The sequence below is a fragment of the Psammomys obesus genome, unplaced genomic scaffold (assembly GCF_907164565.1).
Source record: "Psammomys obesus unplaced genomic scaffold, mPsaObe1.curated_primary_1811, whole genome shotgun sequence".
Taxonomy (NCBI): domain Eukaryota; kingdom Metazoa; phylum Chordata; class Mammalia; order Rodentia; family Muridae; genus Psammomys; species Psammomys obesus.
This window is the reverse complement of record NW_026589137.1, coordinates 522,744-548,554: the sequence shown is the minus strand read 5'-3', so window position 1 is coordinate 548,554 and position 25,811 is coordinate 522,744. Positions and strand designations below refer to the sequence as shown.

Here is a 25,811-nt window from a genome sequence, read left to right as displayed (position 1 = left end):
GCACTTTTGTTATTTTATTTTAGGTGTATTTTGCTTGCATGTATGTTTGTGTACCACCTGCATGCCTAGTAACCACAGAGGCCAGGAGAGTTTCAGATCCCCTGGAACTGTATTTCAGATGCTTGTGAACCATCATGTGGGTGCAGGGAATCAAACCTGAGTCCTTGGTCCTCTACAAGAGCAGTCAGTGCTCTTAACTGCTGAGAAGATGTGTCTCCAGCTTCAGTGATTTGATATTTTATTGGAGCCTTATATTTTATTAAGCAGCCATTGCTTTTTTAAAAAGTATATTATTTAGATATTAGCTAATTATGTACATTTTCAAAGTTTTTATATTGTGCTTATATATTATTAAAAATTACAGTTTTCAGAAGTCTAAATGTTTCCAGGCCTTGAAATAAATCTTGATGAGTGCAAAAAAAACATGAAGATGACCAAAGCAATTCCAGACATCAATGAAGTGACATGCCTAGATAGACAGGCTGGTTTTGAAAGCAAAGCAAACAGGCCTTTAGGATTCTGATTCAAGGGAACTGCTCTCCTTCTGGTTTCAGACTTCATGACTCCCTCTCACAGCCACTTGCCAAGCGTACAATAAACATATGAAATAGTTCCATAGGAGGCATGAATAATCCTTTAGTGCCCTCACAAAGCTTGAGCAGAGACCCAGATGGTAAGAACCACCACTTTTAAATCACAGAGGGTGGGCTACCTGATTTCAGAAGTTTAGGTGTTCCCATTAAGACTGGTTTTCTTCCTAAACATACATGTATAAATGATAACATGCATCTCTGCATCACTGGTTGGGCAGAGCCTAGTAGAATCTAAAAACATTTAATTTAGATGCTTCTCTCCAACTCTGGCTCAGGATTACTGGAACAGTGAAAACTGAAGTCTTGATCCTTCTTACCTTAATGTTACATGCCAGAGCTTTGCCATCATCTCCTTTAAGCATCAGCTTCATTCCTCGAAGAGATTCCATGGCTTTTATAAAGTCAGTTGACTCCTGGTATTGTATAAAGGCTTCAAATGTTTGCAAGCCGAAGTTAAAACCCCCAAAGCTCCCACCTGTCATCACCTCTCTGTAGGGGTCAAGCATGGGAATATCCACATTCTTGATTTTCCCAAAACTCTCAAAGACTACTCGAAGGATCTCTTCACAGGGCTTCTCTCCACTGGAACCTTTAGGTGCAAACCACTTACAGGGCAAGCCTTCAAAATAGATGGAATCTGGGCTCTTATCATGGTTTTGTTCTTCAGCTCCCTCAATCACTGAGGCCTCTTTTGCCTTGGGGAAGTGTTCCCACTCTCCCTGGGCATCTGTAGCTACTACTTTTAAGTCAGTTTTCAAACCATTTAGCTTGATGATCTTCCCATGTAACTTTGCTTTCAGGATCTGAATCAAACTTCGAGTTTCAGCCTCACCTTCAAATCGGATGAAGTCTTTTGTACTCTTGGAGAGTCGCACTGTGGTGAACTGGTCAGGGCAAATCAGACTTTTCAGTTGGTCAAGAACTTCCCAGTTAAAGAAGGGCCTCACAGGTTCTATACATTCTGGGAGCAATACGTTGATCATTAACTTTGCTATAGGCTTGAGGTAGAGGTGCTGGGCAGCACAGAGCTCTGTGGCCTCAGAGTTATCATAAACCACTGTGACTGTCATGGTGTCCTCACACCACCTTAGAGGACAAAAGAGAAAAATTTAATATGGATGGAGCAAAACACAGATTTGGACTGTGAAATGGTGTTACCATTGCTAGACTTAGATCCAACTGATAGAAGGAAAATAAACTATGAGTAGAATTAAAATGCTATCTTATAGCTCTTGAAACTAGTAAGCAATTATAGTAGGGTTATAGTATATAAGGTTAACCAAGACAGCCAATGGAATGCCTGTATGCCAGCAACAAACACACTGAATTAGAGATTTAAAACACAATGCCCATTCAAGTATGGGGGTTCATGCCTGGAATTCCAGCACTCAGGAAACAGAGGCACAAGGATTGCTATGACTTTGCATCCATCTTGAGCTAAATAATTCCAGGTCATCCTGAACTACACAATGGACCCTGTCTTAGCTTTCCCCTTCCCCCAATAACAACAACAAAACCCATGATGCATTTACATTAGCACCAAATCTATGAAATGCTTAGGTAGAAATCTGACAAAAATATGCATAAGATCTACATAAAGGAAACTACAAAACTCTGATGTAAAATATCAAAGAACTAACTATGTGCAGTAAATCAATAAGAAAGCTCAGTATTTCAGTTCTTTCCAACTAGTTAGGCATATTAAACATAATTCCAACAGAAATCTCAACAAGTTGTTTTCTGGATCAAATATAAATTCTGAGGCCAGCACATGGTGGTGCATGCCTTTAATCCCAGCATTCTAGAGGCAGAAGCAGGCAGAACTCTGTAAGTTCAAGCCAGCCTGGTTTACACAGATGGTTCTAGGCCAACTAGGGCTATATAATGAGACCCTGTCTCAAAAATAAAAATGCCAAAGTTTATATTGTTTGGGGACATTTTGATTTATGATATGTAAACATATCTTTTTTTTTTTTTTCAACTCCAAGTTGAAGGTTTTATTTTGTCCACACCTGTTAAGTGTCTCTTGCGGAGCATGGTCTTTGCCAGCTGGATTTAGTTGAATACTGAGGACTTTGAAGGGTATAAATATGATAGCCCACAGAAAGATGATGCAGCTGCTTGGAGGACGACTGCTTGCTCCTGGTTCGTCCTGCTGCTGCATTTGCTGTCTGCTGATTTGCCAGTTACCCAGCCATCTGGACTTCTGGACGACTGATATTAGTATTGCCCCCCCCCCCCCCCCCAAACCTATGACCCTACCCAGCAGAAAATAGTAGAGAGAACTTTGCCCCTTGTCCCCACTAACTTTCTTTCCCTTCTACTCAGTGTTGGGGGATTGAAAGGAGATAGATGTGTTTAATAATTCTAAATAAAGTACGTTTGTTAAAAAATCAAGGTCAACATTATATTTAAAAAGACCCAAAAATAACCAACTCAGTATTGAAAGAGAGGGAGGACAGTGTTAGAGTAACACTCTCTGACTTCAAAAGTTATGTAACACCATAGTCATTAAGATAAAATCATACACATCAAAGATAAAAAACAAATAGATTTATGGAATAAGAGAGAAAACTCAGAAATAGATTTCACATGTAATCTATGAGTATATGAAGAAATTAGTCAAGATAATCTTTTCAATGACCAGTGCTGGAACAATAGACATACAAATATCTAATTTAAATATGGTCCAAACTAGGCTAGAGAGATGGTTCAGATATCAAGAACATGCATTGCTCTTGCAGAGGACCCAAGTTTGGTTCCCAGCACCTAGTTCAGTTGGCTCAAAATGCCCTATATCTCCAACTGAAGGAGCTATTGCACCCCCTCTGGCCTCTCCAGGCAGCTGGACTCCTGTATATACATCGCCACACATGCACACATTTACAATTTAAAACAATTTCAAATGGGCCAACCAAACAGGTTTGGAGACGTAGCTAAGAGACAGAGCATTTTCCTACCATGTGTATGACCTTAAATTTGATCCCAATAACAGAAAAATGGACAATAGATCCTAACAGACATCTCCCCCAGATTATTCTGATGGAGAAAAAAAATTAAATAGTGCCTCTCATAGATTAATTTAAAAGTCTCACTATTCTAGACTCCATTATTTCTTCTAAATAGCTGAGTGGAGATTAATTACTAACTTCTTTTAGTACAGATCTTGCTGGGGGAAATAAACCCAAGCCATTGCACATGCTAGACTAGTACTTTACCATTGAACTACATTCCAGTCCTTGGATTTGATATTCAGAAATCATTAAAATGATCTATAATCAAGAATGATTTCAAAAAAAGATGAATGACTATAAAGAACAAGCTCAAGAAGATTTTCTCAAGAAGACCTGATTATCAATAAATATTTTAAATTTTATTTCATTACTTTATGTGTATGGGTGTTTTGCCTGCATGTAGTCTATTGTACCATGTGTTTGCAGTACCCATGGATCCCAAAATATAGTGTTATATCCCCTGCAATTGGATTTACAAATAGTTGTGAGCCATCATGTAAGTCTGAGAATCAAACCTGGGTCCTCTGGAAGAGCAGCCACTCTTCTTACCTGAAGCCATTTCTCCAGCTCTGTCCATCAGTTTTTAAATGGCCTCTGAAAATCTCAGAGCAATGAAGCAATGAAGCAAGAGAAAGAGATAAACATCCAGTGGGAAAAGAGGAAGTCAAATCACTCATTGGTAGATAACATTATCTTATATACAGAAAAGCCTAAAGACTACCAAAAATATGTTGATAGGCAAGTTACAAAATACAAAGTCAATATACAAAAGCTAGTACTGGAGGCTAAAGAGATTGCTCAGCAATTTAGAATACTTGCTGCTCCTGTAGAAGACTAGGGGCTTGGCCCTCAGTACCCACATGGCAGCTCACAACCATCTGGAACTCCAGTAACAGGTGATCTGGTGCCCTTTCTGGCTTCCACTAACCCAGACATGCATGTGGTACACAGACATACATGCATGCAAAATACACACACATAAAATAAAAATAAGTCTTTTTTTTGAGGTATGGGCTCACTGTTGTAGGCCAGGCTGGCCTGGAACTCATTATGTAGACCAGACTGGCCTTGAACTCCTTGAGCTTAAAGAGATATACTAGCTCCTGCCTCCTGAATGCTGAAATTAAAGACTACCAACATATCTGTCTTACATTCCTATACAACATTGAACTAATAGAAAAAGAAATCAAGAAGATGATCTCATTTGCAACACCTTAAAGGTACTTAGAACTTAATTAACCATAGAGCTTGAAAAACCACAATAAAATCTATAAAATCCTGATGAAAGAAATTAAAACACATACACAAAGAGACAGAGACAGACAGACAGAAAAATAGACAGATAATGAGAGCTTGGAATGATGCCTCATGCTCCTGGACTGGAAAAATTAATATTGTTGACTTAGCTATACTACTCTACATAATCTACAGATTTGGTATAGCATCCATCAACATACCAATGACATCCTTCACAGGAACAAGAGAAAATACTCTTAAAATCTGTATGAAACTGTATAGAACTGTATGGAGGTAGAAGAGGAGGAGGAAGAACAACAATAAGAAGGGGGAAGAGGAAGAGAAGAAAAAAGAAAAAAGAAAGAAGGAAGAAAAAGAAGAAAAGAAAAAAGAAGAGGAAGAAGAAAAATAGGGAGTGGAATGGCAGTTAGCAAAGGCTGAAAGGTACAGAGGAAGAGGGACTGGAGAGAAACTGGTTAGTGTACATATACTGCAGTCAGCAATGCACAGTATTTGCTACTGTTCTACAGAACACTAGGGCAACTATAGGGAAGAAAATTTGGTGCAGGGGATCTTATGAAAAAAAAAAGACAGAAAGAACTGGAGGGGACAGGACCTCCACAAGGAGAGCAAGAGAACCAAGAAATCTGGGCCCAGGGGTCTTTTTATGAGACCGACACTCCAACCAAGGACCATGCATGGAGATAAACTAGAACCCCTGCTCAGATGTAGCCCATGGCAGCTCAGTATCCAAGTGGGTTCAAGAACAGGGACTGTCTTTGGCATGAATTCAGTGGCTGGCTCTTTGATCACCTCCCCCTGACAGGGGAGCAGCCTTACCAGGCCACAGAGGAAAACAATGTAGCCAGTGCTGATGAGACCTGATAGGGAAGGAGAAGAGGGAGGGAGGGTGGGAATGGGACAGAGTAAGGGATGGAGCTACAGCTGGTATACAAAGTGAATAATCTATAATTAATATTAAAAATTAAAATTAAAAAATATCCAATAGCTCTAGTTTTAAATATTCTCCACCCAAAGAAATGATGCATCTCTAGGAGATGGACAAATCATACCCTGATTTGATCATTACACATTGCATACATATAATGCAATGTCAAATTGTGTCCCTTGAACACATGTAATCATACTTTCAGTTTTAAAACTAAGTGCCAATTAAAATTTTTAATTTTTTAAATGCCTCCTTTCAAACCATCACAACTCAAATTCCAATTTTGCTATGACAGCAATAACAAAAACAGTTGTTTTTCTACCTTATTTAGTTATTCATAGTCTTTAGATCTTAAAATCAAATACATTTTCAATTACTTTCCAGGAATAGAGTTAATTTTCAATTCTTATTTCAAAAACCATCAAGGACCTAGTACATAACAAGTAATTGGATTTTTGCATATATCAGTTTCAGTGCTACAGCAATGCCATGGGAAATTAGTTTAACACCTGGCACATAGCTTCAGACAATTCCATTGTGGCACCTGTTCCTCAAGGATGCCTCAGACATGAGGTGCAGAGAGCAGAGAAAGAGAGAGACACACATAGAGAAATAGAGGCAGGAGACAGACACAGAGAGACAAAGCAAAGGATACACACACACACATACAGAAAGAGATAGTCAGACAGGCAGAGAGAGAGATCATAAAGTTGGGTAGTTAAGAACAAGGCAAACCTGATCGAGGTATCAAAGCAGAAGCTGAGACTCATCCAAACTTTGGGCAGAGTGCAGGGAGTCTTATGAAAGAAGGGGAAGATAGAAAGACCTGGAGGGAACAGGAGCTCCAAAAGAAGACCAACAGAGTCAAAAAAAAAAAAAAACAACAAAAAACCTGAGCCCTGGGGGTCCTGCAGAGACTGATACCCCAACCAATGACAATGCATGGAGAGGACATAAAACCCAGGCTCAGATGTAGCCAATAGACTCAATATCTAAGTGGGGTCCCTAGTAAGGGAAGCAAGGGCTTTCTCTGGCATGAACTTAAGGACAAGCTATCTGATCACCTCCCCCTAGAGGGTGCAGCCTTGCCAGGCCACAGAGGAAGACAATGCAACCAGTCTTGATGAGACCTGATAGGCTAGGGTCAAATAGAAGGGGAGGAGGCCCTCCTCTATCAGTGGGCTAGGGGAGGGGCATGGGGGAGAAGAGGGATGAATGGTGGGATTGGGAGGAGGCCACAGCTGGGATACAATTGAATAAATTGTAATAAATGATAATAATAAGTAAAAATTTTTAAAAAGAACGAGATAAACAATCAAAATATATTGTATGAAATAACCTTTAATTTTATAAAAAAACAAGGAAAAATAACCAAGAAGGGGGGAGAAAAAAACAAAAAGAAGATGGAATGAAAAAAAGAAAGAAAGAAGGAAGGAATACTTGCTGATAAGAGTACCCATGACAGTTTTTAAGAGGAAAAAAAGTTGCAGAATAATTTGTATTTTCATAAAAGCAATATAATAAACTCATAAAATTATGTAAACACGTATGTATGTCTACAAACTGCTAACAATATTTCCTCTATGAAGTCGGTTGAGAGTAGAAGAAAATAACTTCCCCTTTTTGCCCTGCATACTTTATCCACTTATTATTTGTTCATTTATATGTGCTAGCAGTACAACCCACAATCTCATACATGCTAGGCAAGCAAACCCCTCACAGAGCTATTTCTGAGAAGCAATTGAAAACTGCTTACACAAACTTTTCTATGCAAGGGTCCCAGTGAATTAATACAACAGTCCCCTGGCACCACCCATGCAGCCCTCTGTGTGCCATCACCAGCAGCTGACTCCATAACTGAAGGTTATATAAGTAATGTCTGAAGCCTGGGAGATTGGAATAAAATTTTGAGAACTAGAGGCTCACCTGGCAACTGTGGTGTCAGCTATATCACAGGTTACAGAGGTCATTTTTAGAAAACTGCTTTATTGATTTATTTATTTGGGTTGGAAATGTGGTAGAAAGCTTGTCCAGCATGGAGGTGTTCCTGGCTTCCATCCCCTGTACCATAAAGACTGCTTTCTATTACCCTGCAGTGGTGGCGCATGCCTGTAATTCCAACCCTCTGGGAGCCAAAAGCAGGTGGATCTCTATGAGTTCAAGGCCAGCCTGGTCTACAACGTGAGTTCAGGACAGTCAATGCTACAAAGAGAAACCCTGTCTCAAAAAAACCAAACAAAGAGACTGCTTTATTGAGACATGTTTGATCTATAATATCCATCTTATAAGATAAACTGAACAAATGTCAACATTGAACATTTTGATAAGTCTTACCACATGTATACACACCTGCAGAAAAACTATCACCATGATCAAGATAGTGGAAATAACCATTAAATTCACAAATTTTCTTTTGCCTCTTTTTAAACCTCCTGCCTTCTGGCAATCACTCATTTATCTGCAAAGCATTTAATTCACAACCCATTTAATAACTGAAATTTCTAAAAAATACTTATCTATTAATAAACTAGCAGATGCTTTCTTCTAAATCAAGAGCAATATGCAAACCCTTATTTAATTAAATCTGTTAGAAAACCCTACTTTATTCTTGAAAATAGGTCTAAAAAACATTTTTAGTTTTCTCTCCACATGGTCTGGGTTTTGTTTTGTTTTTAATAATCTCTATTTTTTGTGAGTTTTGGGCTTTGTTTTCTTATTTATTTATTTTTATTTATTTTCGTTTTTTGTTTGTTTTTGTTTTTGTTGAGCAGGGTTTCTCTGTGTAGCACTGGCTTTCCTGGAACTTGCCTTGTAAACCAGGCTGGGCTGGGACTCAGGGATCTACCCTCCCAAGTGTTGAGATCAAAGGCCATCACGCCCAATTTGATGATCTCTATTTTAACCTTGTTTAAATCAAATAAGCATAACTAAGTATAACATATATATATATATACACATATATGAGAAAGAGTTGGTTATATATTAACCAAAATATAGATACCAAAACAAGTCTGAGATCAAGTTAATTGTCTATGGTTTAAAACGGACTCTAAAAGCCAAATTTGCCTTCCAATTTTGTGTTTAAGCGGGTCCTGCTTCTGAGTATTCTAAAATTATTCTACTGCTTCCCAATTGCATTTAAGATTGGCTCAGTAAGATGAAATGCATTCTTGGTAGTGTTAACTGGACTAAGAAACTATAGCTGGGTAGATCATAGTACTTGGGGGAGAATTACTGCTGTTTGCTAAATAACCATAAAATAAACTGCCTAAGTTCTTATGTTTATACCCATAGATATAGTGCATCTCTCAACCCTCATCAGAAAAGCTTCTTTTTGCAGTGGATGGTGATTAATGCAGAGACTTACAAATAGTTAACACACAGGGAAGAAACTTGTATGTTCAGCTCTAAATGGCGTATCTATCTCATATTCCCTTCTCCCAAGGCTCAGGAATAATCATAGAAGGGAAGTGGAAAGACTCCAAAAGCTAGATGTAGTGGATGTTTGCAGTGAAACAGTATTTTCTGTACGTGGCAGTTTTATTGCACACATGAACTCACAGCCATTGTGATAGCACACAAAAAACTTGCACAAGACCAAGCCGAACAAAATCCCTGCATGAAGTGGGGAGGTTGTCAGTAAGCTATCATTAACTCCATTACTAAGGAGCTAATAGCAATTGATAGTTGCTAGGAGATGGTAGTCAGTTTTCTTAAGAGATGTAGCTCCTGAGAGGTTACTCATGATCCAACAGATGCTCCTAAACCCATGCACATACTGAAAGCACAAGGTAGACTCAGTTGCTTAGGTAATTTATAAAAAACACATGAAGTTGGGAGGGAATATTGATGGGAGATTTGGGGGAAGAAATCAGAGGGGAAAGGAATAGAGGATGGGGGTAGACTTGATGATTTACCTTTGTAAAACATAAAAATTAAATTTAAAAATGAATTTGTTGAACAAAAAAGAAGCCTTGCTTCAATTGACAGTAACAGTAGAATTAAACTATTTTCATCATTCATTGTCATATTCATAAACCAATTTACTCAAAAAAGGTTATAGTATAAACTAAATACTCATGCAAAGAACACTGTAGTTAGGGTCTCTGTAAATTATCAAAAGTTCAAACTTTAAAATTTTTAAACTATTCTCATTGCTCTAATTTGCTTTTTTGCTGTTATGATAAAAATATAACCACACAGAAAGGGTTTATTTGGCTTACACTTCCAGGTCATAGTACATCATTGAGGGAAGTCAGGGCAGAAACTCCAGCAAGAACTCAAGCAGAAACCATGGGATAATGGTGCTTACTGGCTTGCTCATTTGCTTATACTATGCTAGGTTTTTTGTTTGTTTGTTTGTTTGTTTGTTTTATTTTGTTTACATAGCCCAGGAATGGTACAGTGCACAGAGGTCTTGGCCCTTCTACATTAATTGGTAATCAAGACAATGCCCTGGAGACACATGCACAGACCTGTCTAATCAAGGTAATTCTTTAATGGAGGTTCTGTCTTTCCAGGTGACTCTAGGTTATGATGATCTGACAATCAAAATTACTCAGCATACTCTACTCCTTGTTCAGTTTGACACATGAACACATTACTGTTAGACCATAACAGTTCCTTCTTGTTTGTCTCCAAGATCTCATGTTAACATCATAACATAAAATACAGTACAACTTTAAAAGTACCCTAATCTTTAAAAATCCCAATGCTTTAAAAGTTCAAGGTCGGGGCTGGAGAGATGGCTCAGCAGTTAAGAGCACTGGCTGCTTTTCCAGAGGTCCTGAGTTCAATTCCCCACAACCACATGGTGGCTCACAACCATTTATAACGTGATCTGATGCCCTCTTCTGGTATGCAGGTGTACATGCAGATAGTGCATTCATATACATAAAATAAATAAATAAAATCTTTTTAAAAAAGTTCAAGGTCTCTCTTCTGTGTGCTCTCGTAAAATTAAAGATAAGTTAAAAACTTATTCCAAAAAGGAAGAACCACTGCATGGGTGCAATGATGCTTAGGCAATACTATAAGCCACAGTATAGCTCAACATCTGAAATCTGGGACGCCATCGTCTGGGCTTCAAAGGGCTTAGGTAACTCCACTTCAGCTCTGCTGTCTGCAGAACACACACGTTGACTCATAGACTTAGGCTCCACTTCACACTTTCCACTGTCCTTGGTAGAAACCCTGCAATCCTGGAATCTCTAAAATCCTGGAGTCTCCTCTGCCTCTGAGGTTTCCCCTTCACCAGTGGCCTCTCAGAGCCTTTCTGGAGTAACTCCAAACCTGCCACAAGGCACCAAGCCTCCACTCCTCTCCATGGCCCATTCATGCCTTCAAACCAGAACCACACATTGACGAGTTCAACTGCCAGACTGACATGCCAACATGGCTCCCCTGATTCACAGTTTTTGTGTTCTGAGTGTGAGAAAATACTTCCCAGAAGATTTCACCTGAAGTTATGCTGATCTCTTATTAATCATAACTGATTCTCCAGCACCAGCTGATTAACATCCATTGTCTCAGTGGAACATAAAGTTTCCCCTTAGAGATGCTGTTCTCTAGTTGGTTACAGCTGACTCCTCAGCCTCAGCTGACCAAAAATCACAGATTCTTAAGCCAAAGTATCACACAAATGGCCTCAATAGTCTTTCTTCCTTCTGAAACCCCACAATCCAAGCCTCCATTGTCTGCATGTCTCTATATTCCAAGTTCCCACTAAAGCAACCCATTAAGCTTTAAGAACTCAATATTTCTTTCAGTTTAAAGTGCCCAAATCCTCATCAATACTCTAACAAAATAGCCTGAAGGCATAAAATGCGATATGGTCAGGTTCGTAACGAGTACAATACAACTCCTGATACTAATATCTGTTTTAGTTTGCTTTTCTGTTGCTATGATAAATCACTAACCAAAACAACTTGTGGAGGAAAAAGTTTGTTTGCTGACACTTCCCAGTCATAATCCATCATTGAGCGAAGTCAGGGCAGTAACTTAAACCAGCTGTACAATGTTTTCATTTGTGAGCTAATTAGAATTAAATGATTTTATTAAAATAAAAAAAACCCTTCTGATTGCTCAACATTGCTAACACAGCATGCTTTCTACCAGTATCCTTTTCTTGTTGTTTGTTTGTTTTATGTTTTGAGACAGGGCTTCACAATGTAGTTCTAGCTGTCCTAGAATTCGCTAATATAGACTAGGCTGGCCTCAAACTTACAGAGATCCTCCTGCCTCTGCCTCCCAAGTCCTGGGATTAAAGGTGTATGCCACCACCACCTGGCGTTACCAGGATCTTGGATCCAGAGCTTTATTAGAATATTTCACACAATATGCTTCCAACGTCAAAATGTTTCTGAGAGATTCCTAGGAAACAAGGCTGTTTTCTCTACTCATCAAGCCATCTGATCTTCCATCATTTGCTCTTTCTTGCTTCTCTACTTTGTTGCAAAGCTGCCTAAATAACAGCAGAATAAGAGCTTAGGGATAAGGAAACAGATAAGAGATGTTCACAGCCTTAAAAAGGTTTTTAAATTGCAAGGCCAACTCAATAAATTCTGTAGAGTCAACATTCAATCTCACTACGATACTTTCTCTAATTTTAGGATAGAGTGAAGAAATTAATTGGCCACTTCAAGGATTATTTTTTAATTGGCTTTGAAAGATTGAAAGCACTTGTGTCATAGAAAAAGTATCCATCAACGGGCACTTGTTTTTTTTCTCACTCTCAGTCATTTCCAATAAGAATATCAGCAAGGACATTTGAATGAAATACATGAGAAAAGCAACAGCAGGGAAAAAAAGAACAATTTACACAACTTAGATCCTCTCTTAAAGTAATTCTTTGTTGCCTTTCTTTCTTCTCCAGGCTTTTGAAACTTAAAGTTGTCATTTTGAAAGCATCTAAGACATATAAAATTATACCAACACGTTATGGAAGTCCACAAGGCAGCCAACATTTATTTGGGTCAAACCGACCTAGCCAACCTCCAATCTTCTGACAGTAAATCTTCATCAAATAGAAACATTCCACAGCTTTTCAGTCAAGATGCTCACGTACCTAGAAAAGTTAACCTAAACATCATTTCAAAAACTGAGGCTCTTTGACAAAGTTGACAAAACCATTCAATGGAAAAAAAGACAGCATCTTCAACAAATGGTGCTGGTCTAACTAGAGGTCTACATGTAGAAAAATGCAAATAGAGCCATACCTTATCACCCTGCACAAAACTAAAGTCCAAGTGGATCAAAGACCTCAATAAAAAACCAGACAAACTAAACCACTTAAGAGAAAAAGTGGGGAAGAGCCTTGAACTCATTGGCACAGGAGACAACTTCCTGAACAGAACACCAACAGCACAGGCTCTAAGATCAACAGTCAGTAAATGGGACCTCATGAAACTGAAAAGCTTCTGTAAAGCATAGGACACTGTCATCAAAACAAAACAACAGCCTCCAGATTGGGAAAAACCCTATATCTGACAGAGGGCTAATTGGGAAAGGATCTTTACAAACCCTATATCTGACAGAGGGCTAATATCCAGTATATATAAAGAACTCAAGAAGTTAAAAAGCAACAAATGAAGCAATCCAATTAAAAAATGGGGAATAGAGCTAAACAATGAATTCTCAATAGAGGAATATCGAATGGCCGAAAAACACTTAAAGAAACGTTCAGCATCCTTAGTCATCAGGGAAATGCAAATCAAAACGACACTGAGATCTCACCTTCCACCCATCAGAATAGCTAAGATCAAAATTTTGATGAGAACTGATAGACTAAGATCAGAAAGGAGAGGAGAACCTCCCCTATCAGTGGACTTGGGGAGTGGCATGCATGCAGAAAGGGGAGGGAGGGTAGGATCAGGAGGGGAGGAGGGAGGGGCTTATGGGGGGATACAAAATGAATAAAATGTAATTAATAAAATAAAAAAATGCAAAAAAAATAAAAAAATTTAAAAAAAGCTCAAGTGACAACACATGCGGGAGAGGTTGTGGAGAAAGGGGAACCCTCATTTACTGATGGTGGGAATGTAAACTTGTACAACCACTCTGGAAATCAATCTGGTGATTTCTCAGACAATTAGGAATAGCGCTTCCTCAAGATCCAGCTATACCACTCAAGTATACAACAAGGATGCTCAAGTATACAACAAGGACATTTGTTCAACCATGGTTGTAGCAGCTTTAGTTGTAATAGCCAGAAGTTGGAAACAACCAGATACCCCTCAACTGAGGAATGGATACAGAAATTATGGTACGTCTATAAAATGGAATATTACCCAGCAATAAAAAAAACAAGGAAATCATGAAATTTGCAGGTAAATGGTAGAAACTGGAAAAGATCATCCTCAATGAGGTATCCCAGAAGCAGAAAGACAAACACGGCATATACTCACTCATAAGTGGATATTAGACATAAAATATAGGATAAACCTACTAAAATCTGTACACCTAAAGAAACTAATCAAGAAAGAGGACTCTGGCTAAAATGCTTAATCCCATTCAGAAAGGAAAAGAGGATAGACATCAGAAGAAGGAGAAAACAGGGAACAGGACAAGAGCCTGCCACAGAGGGGCTCTGAAAGGCTCTACCCTGAAGGGTATCAAAGCAGATGCTGAGACTTATGGCCAATCTTTGGGCAGAATGCAGGGAATCTTATGAAACAAATGGGAAATAGTAAGTGCTGGAGAGGACAGAAGCTCCACAAGGAGAGCAACAGAACCAAAAAATCTGGGCACAGTGGTCTTTTCTGATACTCCAACCAAGGACCATTGATGGAGATAACCTAGAACCCCTGCACAGACGTAGCCCATGACAGTTCAGTGTCCAAGTGGGTTTCCTAGTAAGGTGAACAGGGACTGTCTCTGACATGAACTGATTGGCCTGCTCTTTGATCACCTCCCCCTGAGGGGGGAGCAGCCTTACCAGGCCACAGAGGAAGACAATGCAGCCACTCCTGATGAGATCTGATAGCCTAGGATCAGAAGGAATGAGAGGAAGACCTCCCCTATCAGCTGACTTGGGCAGGGGCATGCGTGGAGAAGGGGGAGGGAGGAGTTTACAGGGGAATACAAAGTGAATAAAGTGTTGTTAATTAAAAAAAATTAAAAAGATACTAAAAATTTAAATAAGTACATACATACATATATCAAAAAATCCATCAAACTCTTGAGTAAATTCATAGACCTATCTTTCCTTGTTATCATTGTTTTCAACCCAATCACAGATCTTCATCTCTGTTTCTAGACACAGCATCTTCTGTGTCTATCTTTGTATGAGATGGAGAAATGCTTGTTTCAGCCAAGATGGAGCAAAGCTGCTAGATTTTCCACAAAGAAAAATCATAAAATTGGATAATAGGAATAAATTGTGTCAAACACTGGATAAGCACCCGAGGATAGTAAGTACTGAGGGTAGAAACAAACTATATGTGTCCTGTGGTTTCTCCAGCAGTCAGGGGACAGTCTTTAGTCCAAAGGACTTGGAGATATAAGCAGAGTTGATCAGTCTGTGCACGAGGGGGAAATGATCAGAGTTTAGGGAGTAGAGATCTCTGGAGATATGGACAGGGTCAGTTTGAGCCTTTAGAGTCTTAGCTGAATGTGAATGGAGGGGCTGAACAAGGCCAGAGAGAGACCCATTAGAAAGATATAAGGAGAGTAAGCCATTAAGCTCATTGGGCCACTGGAAATCAGGAAGAATTATGGTGGTAAATGGTCAGCCAACATAGTGGATTAGTCTAGAAATTGGCATGTTTGCTACATTTGTAACTATGAGGTTTGATACACTTTACTGAGAGTTGTTATATTGTCAGGTTACATGAGCAGCTGCTTGGAAACCTGCAGACTGGCATATTAATGTTTTCCCTATTTGGTGCAGTAAAATACAAAAATAAATCTCTGCTGCTACTTTCACACACACACACACACACACACACTCAAACTGAGGCTGACTATACTGTCTGATCTTTGAATGATATCAAAATCACATCATTAATCTAAACAGCACTCAGTTTTGCAATAATAGCCTTCTGTGGAATTCCCAGATTCTGATGGTTTGAAAGAACTCATATAAGAAACTTAGCCTTTCTGGAAAGAAAATATGAGAATTTTAGAGACCCCAAAGCCATCCAGGAATGACAGATTTGCAATAATGAAATATTAAGAGAGAATCTCTTCTACCACTATTCAGACTCAGCTGCAAGGCAGACTTCAGTATGGGAAATTATAACCTTTGAACAAAGAAAACTGACCAGGCATAGTAGCACACACCACGTAATCTCAGTGATCTGGAAGTAGACACAGAAAAAACTCTAGTTCAAGGCCAGCATGGGCTATAAAGCAAGATTCTGTCTCTAAACCAAAACACAAACACAAACAAATTGGAATAAGAAGGGATGGGAAAGGAGGGAACCCAGGATGGGAGAAAAACAGATCTGTTAATTTGCCTCAGTACAAATTAATTTTCTGTTTCCCTATGTACAAAGCCCTGGGTCTCATCCCTAGCACCACATAAACCAGGCATGCAGATGGAGACAGGAGGTCCAGAAGTTTAAGGCCATTCTTCAATACATAGAAAATCTGAGGCCATTTGCAGCCAGCCTGGGATATATGACACCATTTCTCAAAAAATAACCAATAAATAAGTAAATAAACAAGTAATCAAACAGAAACAAATAAATGCTGTGTTTCCATGCCTCAGCATGCTGTTAGAAGTGCGAACCCAAGAGAGCGAAGGAGGAAGCTAGTTAAAAACTATACGCTCAAATAAGCCAGCGGACCTGTCTGACAAGTCCTTTAGTTGCTTTTCCCCTTCTTTAGCACTTTATTGGGAAACACCTTTTCCAAACACCTCCAGCTAAGAAAGCTGCTACTTTGGATTAATTCACCACAATGCTGCAGACTTACTTTCTTTCTCTGTCTCTGTCGCTTTCACATGAAAAAAGAAAGCCATCGAGGATTTAAAGGAATGTGGCTGAGTACTAGACTCTTGCTTCACTCTTTGAATAATTTGAGTATTATTCTTGGGAAATTATTATCACATTAGCATATTCTATAGCTTTTAGCTTCAGTCTGAAAATTACCAGCAATTACTGTTTGCCAGTCGCCATCTACAGGGGAAAAGCCACCTTTACATGAGAGTGTACTCATGGGTTTCTGAGAGACTGTATCCCGACCTTTCCAAAACCCCAAGGTGAACTTATTAAATCCAAGTATCGAGGGATAGGATATATTACCCAATACCTTATGCAGAAAATGTGTCAAAGAAGACAATATCACAAAGACCACGGTTCATGGGAACTCTTCATGGTGAGCATTGTTCTGTGGCATCCTAAGAAGGGGACACTGTCAGAGAGAAACAGGTACAAAAAGTCAAAAGTGAATGACGTTATTTACAAATAAATAACACAACTGTTTATCATGTTTACCATGGACAGCTTGTAAGGTTGTACCTATACATCAACACTCTCCAAGATTTGCACCTGCTCTGTTAACAATTCCAGAAAGTAATGTGTAAAAATTATAGAGAGAGATTCTGTATGGGGGTTACTATAGCTTTGGTCAGTGTCCTAGTTATCTTTGACTGTCAACTTGATATAACCTAGAGTCACTTGAGCCTCAACTGAAGAATTGCCTAGATTATACTAACCTATGGGTGTGTCTGTGAGGGCTTGTCTTAATTATTAATTGATGCAGGAGGGCCCAGCCCACTGCAGGCAGCACCATGCCTAGGCAACAGGTATTGGTTATATACAAAAGCAGGAGCTTATGAGTGAATTAGGAAGCATTATTCCTTTATGGTTTCTGTTTCCAGTTCCTGCCTTAATTTTTCTTAATAATAGATTGTGACCTGGAAATATAGGCCAAAAAAATACTTTTTTCCCATAAGTTGTTTTCTGTCATAGTGTTTTATCACAGCAACAGAATGAAACTAGAATGGTTAACTATTCCTTGTCATCAAGGATTGGTGTGTGTGTGTGTGTGTGTGTGTGTGTGTGTGTGTGTGTATTTCTTTTCCCCTGATAGAGTATGTATCCCTATGTAGCCCTGGTTATCCTGGAATTCACTATGCAGCCCAGCCTGGCTTTGAGCTCACCATCCTCCTGCCTCACTCTCATAACTATTGGAATTACAGGCCAGAACCATCATGGCTGGCTCCATTTTTTCTCTCCTGAAATATCTCACTACCCCCTTTAGGAGTGTTACTCTAGACTATTATTATAAAAATGAACACTTAGCGTGAAAAGCTCTATATAGAGCTTTTAAAAATTATTTCTTCAAAATACACTATGTCAAAGGTCAGGAATAATAACAGCGCATTACCTATTGTTAAATTGGTCTCCTGGAACATTAAGCCAAAGAATCAGGCCATCAGCAAAATCCATTCCTGATTCCTTTGCAGCCCTGCTCATACTGGATCATTATCATTTTAGGTATGATGCCTATGCTAGTATATTTTGGAACCCTGAAGCACCTTTAATTTGCATTTAATTTTATGTGAGCTGAAGCTCTGCCAACCTGAGATTCATATCCAACTGCCTATTCATTACCTCCAGTGGAATTTTATCTTCTCATCTCGGCCAAACAAGTGCTTTTGAACTCTTAATTCCCATCTCCTAAACCTGCCCTCCACTTCACACTAGCTCCTTCTCACCCAGTAATTTTCATTTCCCTAAGTATAGGCACCTCCACCCAGGAGATCAAGCTGAACCTATGAGTTAGCCCTCCATCCCTCTCCATTTCAATCCCTTCACCTCTAATACATATTCTAAACCCATTCACCCTTTGTTGCTACCTCCTAAGTCTAATCCTCCATCACCCTAACTTGAATCACTTTAGAAGCTTCCTTAACTAGCCTTTTCTTCTTCCATCCTTACCCTAGATAAGTGCCAATGTGATTTAAAAGAAACTTTTGCATATTTTTTTTCGAGACAGGCATGCACACCATAGCCCAGGTTGGCCTAAAATTCATAATTTAACCCAGGCTGGCCTCAGACTCACAGCAATCCTCATATCCACAGTAATGCCTCTTGAGGGCTGGAATTACCAGTATGTGCCACCATGCCTGACTTAAAACACCCTAAGCCAAATCATGTCAGATATATGCTCGAAACCCTCCAGTGGCTTCCAACCATGCTTTAAAGGGAATCAAAGCTTCTCACCTTTGAAATATGGTTTCTGCCTGCTTCTTTCAATGCATATCACCTCCTTGTCCCTCCTGAAATTCCTCTCCACCCCAGTCCCATTGTCTTCTTTACTGGACACAGGTGCATTAGGCACAATGCTTACAGCTTTTGCCTACCTTCTTTGCTTTTGAGATTTGACTCAAATGTTGTCTCCTCCTCAGAGATGTTATTCCTAAACAGCATTTCAAGGCCAATAGTGCAATGGTAATGTAGGCTAGCATGCTCTTTTAGACTAGAGCTATTAACACTAATGAACACTGAGAATAATTCTGGTATACCTGCAAATCACCTATTCCATTAGATACGTTGGGGGCTGCAGTGATGTGGTGTAATGAGTTTACCCTCGAAGAACTGAGTCTAAAAAGAGACATAAATCAGGACAGGTAAGTGGCATTTGATGCAGAAAATGCCATAAGAGGACTAGAACACTTTGCACAGCAGACTAGCAATGATACTATTAATATCTGTTCCCATGAAATGAATGTTACATTTCTTGAAAATATGCTTTGTAGGTTTTAAATGCATATCAAGGTTTTAAAGGCATATCAAGAGCAATGGTATATGCATTAAGAACAATTTTAGTTATCATAACAATTGCCCTAAAAAGGCACATCCTCACTATTTGGTAAGTGGAGGGCCAACTAATACTAAATGCCCTGCAGTTCCAACACAGACTTGTACCATGTTATCAAATGCCAACAGAGAAATGGCTTGTAACTACCTAGAACATGGAGTGCTTTCAGGAATAAGAAGATGGTTCAGTGGGTAAGGCACATAAGAAGCAATCACACAAGTGCGATGATGTGTGTTCAGATCCACATAACCCATGTATACCTGGACATAGTACCATGTGTGTATAAGCCTGGTACTCCTACAGTGAGATGGGAGATAGAGGCAAGAGACTCCTCAAAAGCTCAAGGACCAGCCATTCTGACAAATACAATAGTAAATAACATGAGACTGTCTTAAAACAAGGTAGAAGCGAATCCAGGATATCCAAGGCTACAGAGAGAAACCCTGACTCAAAAAACAAAAACAAACAAATAATAATAGCAGTAGTAGTAGCAGCAGCAGTAGTAGTAAAGGTAAAAGCTGAGGACTGATACCTGCAGTTGTCTTCTGACTGCCACACGTGTGATGTGGCATGCATACTCTCTTCTCACACACATGAATGTGTAAATATCATCATATACATACACGCACACACAAAAGATTTAAATGCTTTCAGGGATTTCTAGGTTAATAATTTTTAGCATGCTATTCTTTAAATTTGTTTTTTGATATTATAATTACATCATTCCCCCTTCCCTTTCCTCCCTCTAAACTAGCATGCTATTTTAATTGTTTTTCTTCTGTTTTTACTCTAAACTATGTTTTTTAACATTTTGAACAAGATCCAATATTCATTCAGTATGCGACAGAAAAAAAAATGGACTCTAAGAAAAGAATAAAGATTCAACAAAATGTGTCATAATATAACAGGCTTTCAGTCCCAGGCCTGAGGGGAGCAGTTGCCTTTGGATGACGCTCAGTCCCTGGCAGGCAGCTCTTCCACAGTGATATCTGCAGCATCCCTACATGCCAGGATTATGTTCATTTCACATATACAGTGCTGTGGGAGGTGAGCCAACAATTTCCTGATCACACAGTAACACAAAAAGAGAACCTAGAATTGGAATCTTCTAGATGGGTTTTTCTCCCCCATGGGTGAAAGTCTATGGACTACAGGGCCACCAAAAATGAGGCACACAGACTGGACAAGAGAAACTGTACTCAGCTCCCCCAACTAAAGGAGTCCATTCTGCAAAGCTCAGTCTTGTGTGGGTGAAACAACCCACAACCTTCTAGAATTTCAAGATAAGCTAAAGATATTGGTTTTTACTGAGATCTTCATCTTTCCAATGTTGACCTTCCCCCCAAATTCAATTGCTTTTTCAAGTAGTATATGTTGCTGGGCATGATAGCTCACACCCTTAATCCCAACACGTAAAGGCAGAGGCAGATAGATGTCTGTGAATTCAATACCCTGTCTGAAAAATCAAGTCAGATAGGCTAGAGTTGGCTTTCAAGGTTCCTAGCTTCCTCTTCTGGGCCACTAGACCCAAGAATCTACTCAATTGCGTGTTTTTGGCATTCCCTAAGGATTTAGGAATATCAAAACCAGTAATTAAGTACACTCATACCTGAACAAGATCCTCAAAAAAGGAGGAGACATAGGCTCAAGGATCCAGGTAAGTCACACCAGATAAATGACTTTATTTTGTCATATTCTTTCTTGCTCAAAGATTCTCAACATGCCAGGCCAAAGAGAAGGCTCAGTGTGTGGGTAAAGCCATCTGTCAGGCAAGTGTGAGGACCTGAGTTCAGATCTCCAGAACCTACATAAAGCCAGGTGTGGCAGCACATATCAGTAATTCCAGTGTCCCTGTAGTCAGATGATCTCCCGAAGCTCCCAGGCTAGCTAGTCTGGCATGCCCAGGTTTAAAACAGCAAAAAGACCCTATCTCAAACAAGGTGGAGGTGAGGAAATAACTGAGGTGGTTTTCTGGGCTCCACACATTTACGGTGACATGCACATATGTCCACACACAAGATAAATAATTTCTCAGCATCCTCCATTTATTAACATAGCAACTCACACATTCCCCTAAAGGCCCTTAAAAAAAAAAAAAGACCCACCCCACCTCAACAGCCCTAATGTGTATCATACCTCTAAGCTCATTTCCTTGAGGTCTTTAAAGGATGCAGACCCCCTCAGCAAATAATCCCCTCATACAAATCTTATCCACATGTCAAAGCTTTCATGAAACCTTTATTGTGACAGAAAAAAAAATCAACAACAAAACTGCCTTCAAGCTCAAGTATTCCTGGGTTTAAATGGAAAGTAGCTAAAGGGTTTTTCTGGGTCTGTTCCCTCTTTGTACTGTAGAAGATCCATGTAGACCTTTATCCAAAATGTTTGAGATCATAAGTGTCTCTATATAAGGATATATCTTGAGGGTAAGACCCAAGTAGAAACACAGGGCTTATTTGTGGTTCACATGCATGTTTTATGCAAGGTAATGTTATACAATATCTTCAATGCAGCTTCATTTTACAGCATATGTGGACTTTTTGATTTGTGTCATCATGACAATATTCAAAATGTTTCAGATTTTGGGGTGTCTTAGATTTCCGATTTGTGGATTTGAGATATTCAACCCCTAATAGTGACTAGCACCAATACTGCAAGGATTTTCCTCTTGCCTTTTATGTGTGTATAAGACAGGGTTTCATGTAGCTCAGGCTAGCTTCTAACTATCTAGCCAAGGATGTCCTTAATCTTTCTGAGTCTCTACCTGAGTGCCAGAATAACAGGCATGAGCCACCATGCCCAGTCTGTTCTTGTGTGTGTGTGTGTGTGTGTGTGTGTGTGTGTGTATGATTTCTGAAGAATCACATGAAGTGATTGTATGATAAAGTACTTAGCCCCAAGTAAGCATTCAATTAATATAAGTTCTTATTAATACTATGGGTATTCAGTTTTCACTCTTCTTCCTTTATGTGTCCCAGTCCTTATACTGCCCCTTCTGAGAAATACCCCCTGGATTCCATGCAGTCCATGTTTGCTCCAACTGTGATCCAGGTATTAGTGTGCCTCTACCTGAAGCTGAGCTTTTAAGCTTCTTAGAAGGCCAGGGGTATATTGAAAACAACAAATTTTTAGCTCTCAATGAACACTGAATCAGAATTGGTTTGGTTTTGGGTTTTGTTTTTCAAGGACAGCATTTCCCTATGTAGCTTTGCCTGTCCTGGACTCGCTTAGGAGACAGACTGGAATTGAACTCACAACAACCCGCCTGTCTCTGCCTCCCACCACCACGCCTGGCTGAATCCAGAATTCTTTTTTCCTTTCTTTATTTTATTTATTTGTTTGTTTGTTTTGGTTTTTTGAGACAGGGTTTCTCAGTGTAGCCCTGGCTGTCCTGGACTCATTTTGTAGAACAGGCTGGCCTCACAGTGATATCCTACCTCTGCCTCCCAGAGTTCCGAAAGTACAGGCATGTGCCACCACAGCCAGCTGAATCGGGATTTTTAAACTACTACCACTAACAAAATTCATAGCACTTGAGAGGCAGAGGCAAGTGGATCTGTAAGTTCGAGGACAGCATGGTCTACAAAGCGAATCCAGGACAGCCAAGGCTACACAGAGAAACCCTGTCAAAAAAAAAAAAAAAAAAAAAAAACCTCTTCTTTCAGCTACTGATAATTAATGGCTTCTGATAGAGGAAGAGAGTCAGTTTTCTTTAACAGTCTACCATGCTGCAATGGATGGCCCCCTACCCATGAACATACAGGCAGCACAAACTGGACTAGATGGGTTATTTTTTTAAAAGAGGACATGATGTGTGTGGGGGGGTGCTCTGAGAAGAATTAAGGGAAAGAATAAGGGTAAATATGATTAAAATACTTTGTATGCATGCATGACATTCTCAAAGGATTAATAGAAATATCATTTCTTTAGAAGGATTCTATAATTGTAATTAAAATAATATTGCTTTTCTTCCATCCAGAGGAAGAAAACAAAGGTTTCTTCCTCTGGCAAAGGCAGGGGTGCATGCTAGGAAAATAAAAGTAGAGAGCTTCTTCAATCTCAGTCTCTCACTCTCTCCCCCTTTCTCCATCACCACCATTTTGTATTGCCTGATCTTCAAATCCACATTCTCTAAGCTCCAAGCCTCACCATCTCTTCTGATATAGGAGATGATACATGTGGCATGTAAAAGGTTACACTTTACCTGACCGTATGATACTAAAAATAGTCAAGTGGGCTATACTGTTTGATCTCTGGTTAAGAATAAATAGAAAATCTTGGATCCACCAACTGCAGAAAATGATTCCTGTGTGTCCTACCCTCTACCTTATGATTCTTCTTCAAGTCAGCCCTATCCATCCTCTTATGCTTGTAGCAGCTGGTATTCCCTGGGCACTGATGCCTGGAGGCTTATTCTACTTTTCTGTGTGCTTTACAAGAACTGAAGTAAAAAAAAAAAATACTTTCACGAAAGTTACCCCATCTTTTTGAAAGGGCATACTCCACACACAGAAATAAAAAAGGAGCATAGAAAAATGTGGCTGCTAGAATCTTATGTGCAAAAAAAAATAAATAAAATAAAATAAAAATTAATTTTGAGCGATCCCAACTATATTCACAAATGAAAAGTCATCCTTATCAAAAATACTGCACAACCATAATTATTTCAACGGTATGAGGTCTCAAAGTTAGATCTGAGACAGGTAGAACACCAGGCAAAATGTGGCACCATCTTTGAGACCCTGTGGCAAATAAAAGGCCCAGGTGGTCCCCATGCTGGAATCCAGGGTTCTATTCCACACAAGTTTAGAGTTAGTAGCTTTCAAAAGTGCTTAGGTAGGGACTCGCTTCAAATAAAATCACAATAAGCAGGTGATAAATATAAAACAGGCACTAGTCCCAGTGACCAATATGCTCAGAGACAGCAGTAACCACAGCATGAGTCTTCCAACTTGCTTCCTTCCCTGAAACTTCTGCCCATCTACCTAAACTCAAGACTATGCATTCCAGAGGCTTTGAGGGTGACCCTGCTTTCTTGGTTAAATTAGAAACATTTTCATTCCATCCATGCTAGGAGCTGTGCAATGCCCTGGTGGTCAACAGCAGCCAAGGGCAGCGAGTCCTTGGTAGTGCTTAACTGGTAAAGGGGAGCAAGGTTGAGAACCAGACTCCTCGGCTTTTGCATCCTGCCAGAAGGACATCCTTTGGCTTTTTCCTCGGTGCACTCTAAGGAAAAAGCTTCCAGTGACTTCAGCTGCAGCAGTGGCCACAGCGCCCCCTAGTGCGGCCCCAAAACCCGGGAGAGCAGCGAATGGACCCAAGGGGGAAAGCCTAGAGGCATCTCTAGAAAACCTGACTCCAGATAGAGCAGGCCCGGCTACCCAGGTCGTCGTCAAAACCCTTCCCCAGTCCTAACTCAGGGTCCAGCGAGGCCCTGCCTGCCAGGCACCCACACCTCAGGTAGGCCAGGGCGGCCGACCAACTCGGCCGCCGAAGGACGCTGTCCCCCTGGTCGATTACCGAGCGGGGGCCATTTACCGGGCGCCTCGGCAGCCTCTGTACCTCCACGTTAGGCTCTGCTGGAATAGAGGAACCACCACAGCTCCCGCCGCCGCCGCCTCCCTCCAACCGCCGCAGTGTCAACCGTCAACACTCACGATCGCCTCGCTGCGACTGCTACGGGCGAGGCCAGCTGTTGAATGGCTCAGGTCGCGACACGGACGCGTCCTCGCCACATCTGAGACGGCGACGCAGGCGTGCGTGCTCCCGCCCGCCAACGCCCCGTGTGGCCCTCGCCCCCTACAGGCCCGGTGGACTTCCTGGTGGCTGCTTCCTGGATCCGGGCTGGGGACGACAGGGGTGTAGGCTCCAGTGCCTACCCTTGCTTCCCTCAGTGGGCTCTTGAGGAAGCAACCGCCCCCCTCCCCTTGTGAGCTCCTCCCCGTTCCCTGCCATCCCTCAACTTGCCTGCGGAACCAATAGCAACCGTCGCCTAGCCACACCCCTTGGGTTTCCCCAGGGCCAATCACCTTCTCCTGAACCACCATTAATGCAGCCCCGCCCCTCCTATGCTGCAAAGCTACGGCCAAAGTTACAACCATTGCGAGGTTTAGACCTGCCCAACGTTTTGTCCGGGTTACTCACCGCCCACCTCCCTGCCCAATTATGTAATTTAGAGACTGCACACACCACCACCACCACTACCACCACCGCAGACATCCCACAAGCTATTTCTCTTTTTCTTTCTTC

At 40.4% G+C, this 25,811-nt stretch overlaps 1 protein-coding gene across 1 annotated transcript in view; it reads right to left on the bottom strand.

The window, feature by feature from the left end:
• The window catches only part of LOC129674837 (A-kinase anchor protein 17B-like), a 42,252-nt gene extending 16,800 nt beyond the window's left edge, over window positions 1-25,452 (bottom strand). The window contains 3 exon segments of the mRNA XM_055604929.1: window positions 911-1,679; window positions 17,046-17,147; window positions 25,220-25,452. Coding sequence (XP_055460904.1) covers window positions 911-1,663 — 753 coding nt within the window. The 5' untranslated portion in view covers window positions 1,664-1,679; window positions 17,046-17,147; window positions 25,220-25,452.
• Between the last annotated feature and the right edge of the window lie 359 nt (window positions 25,453-25,811).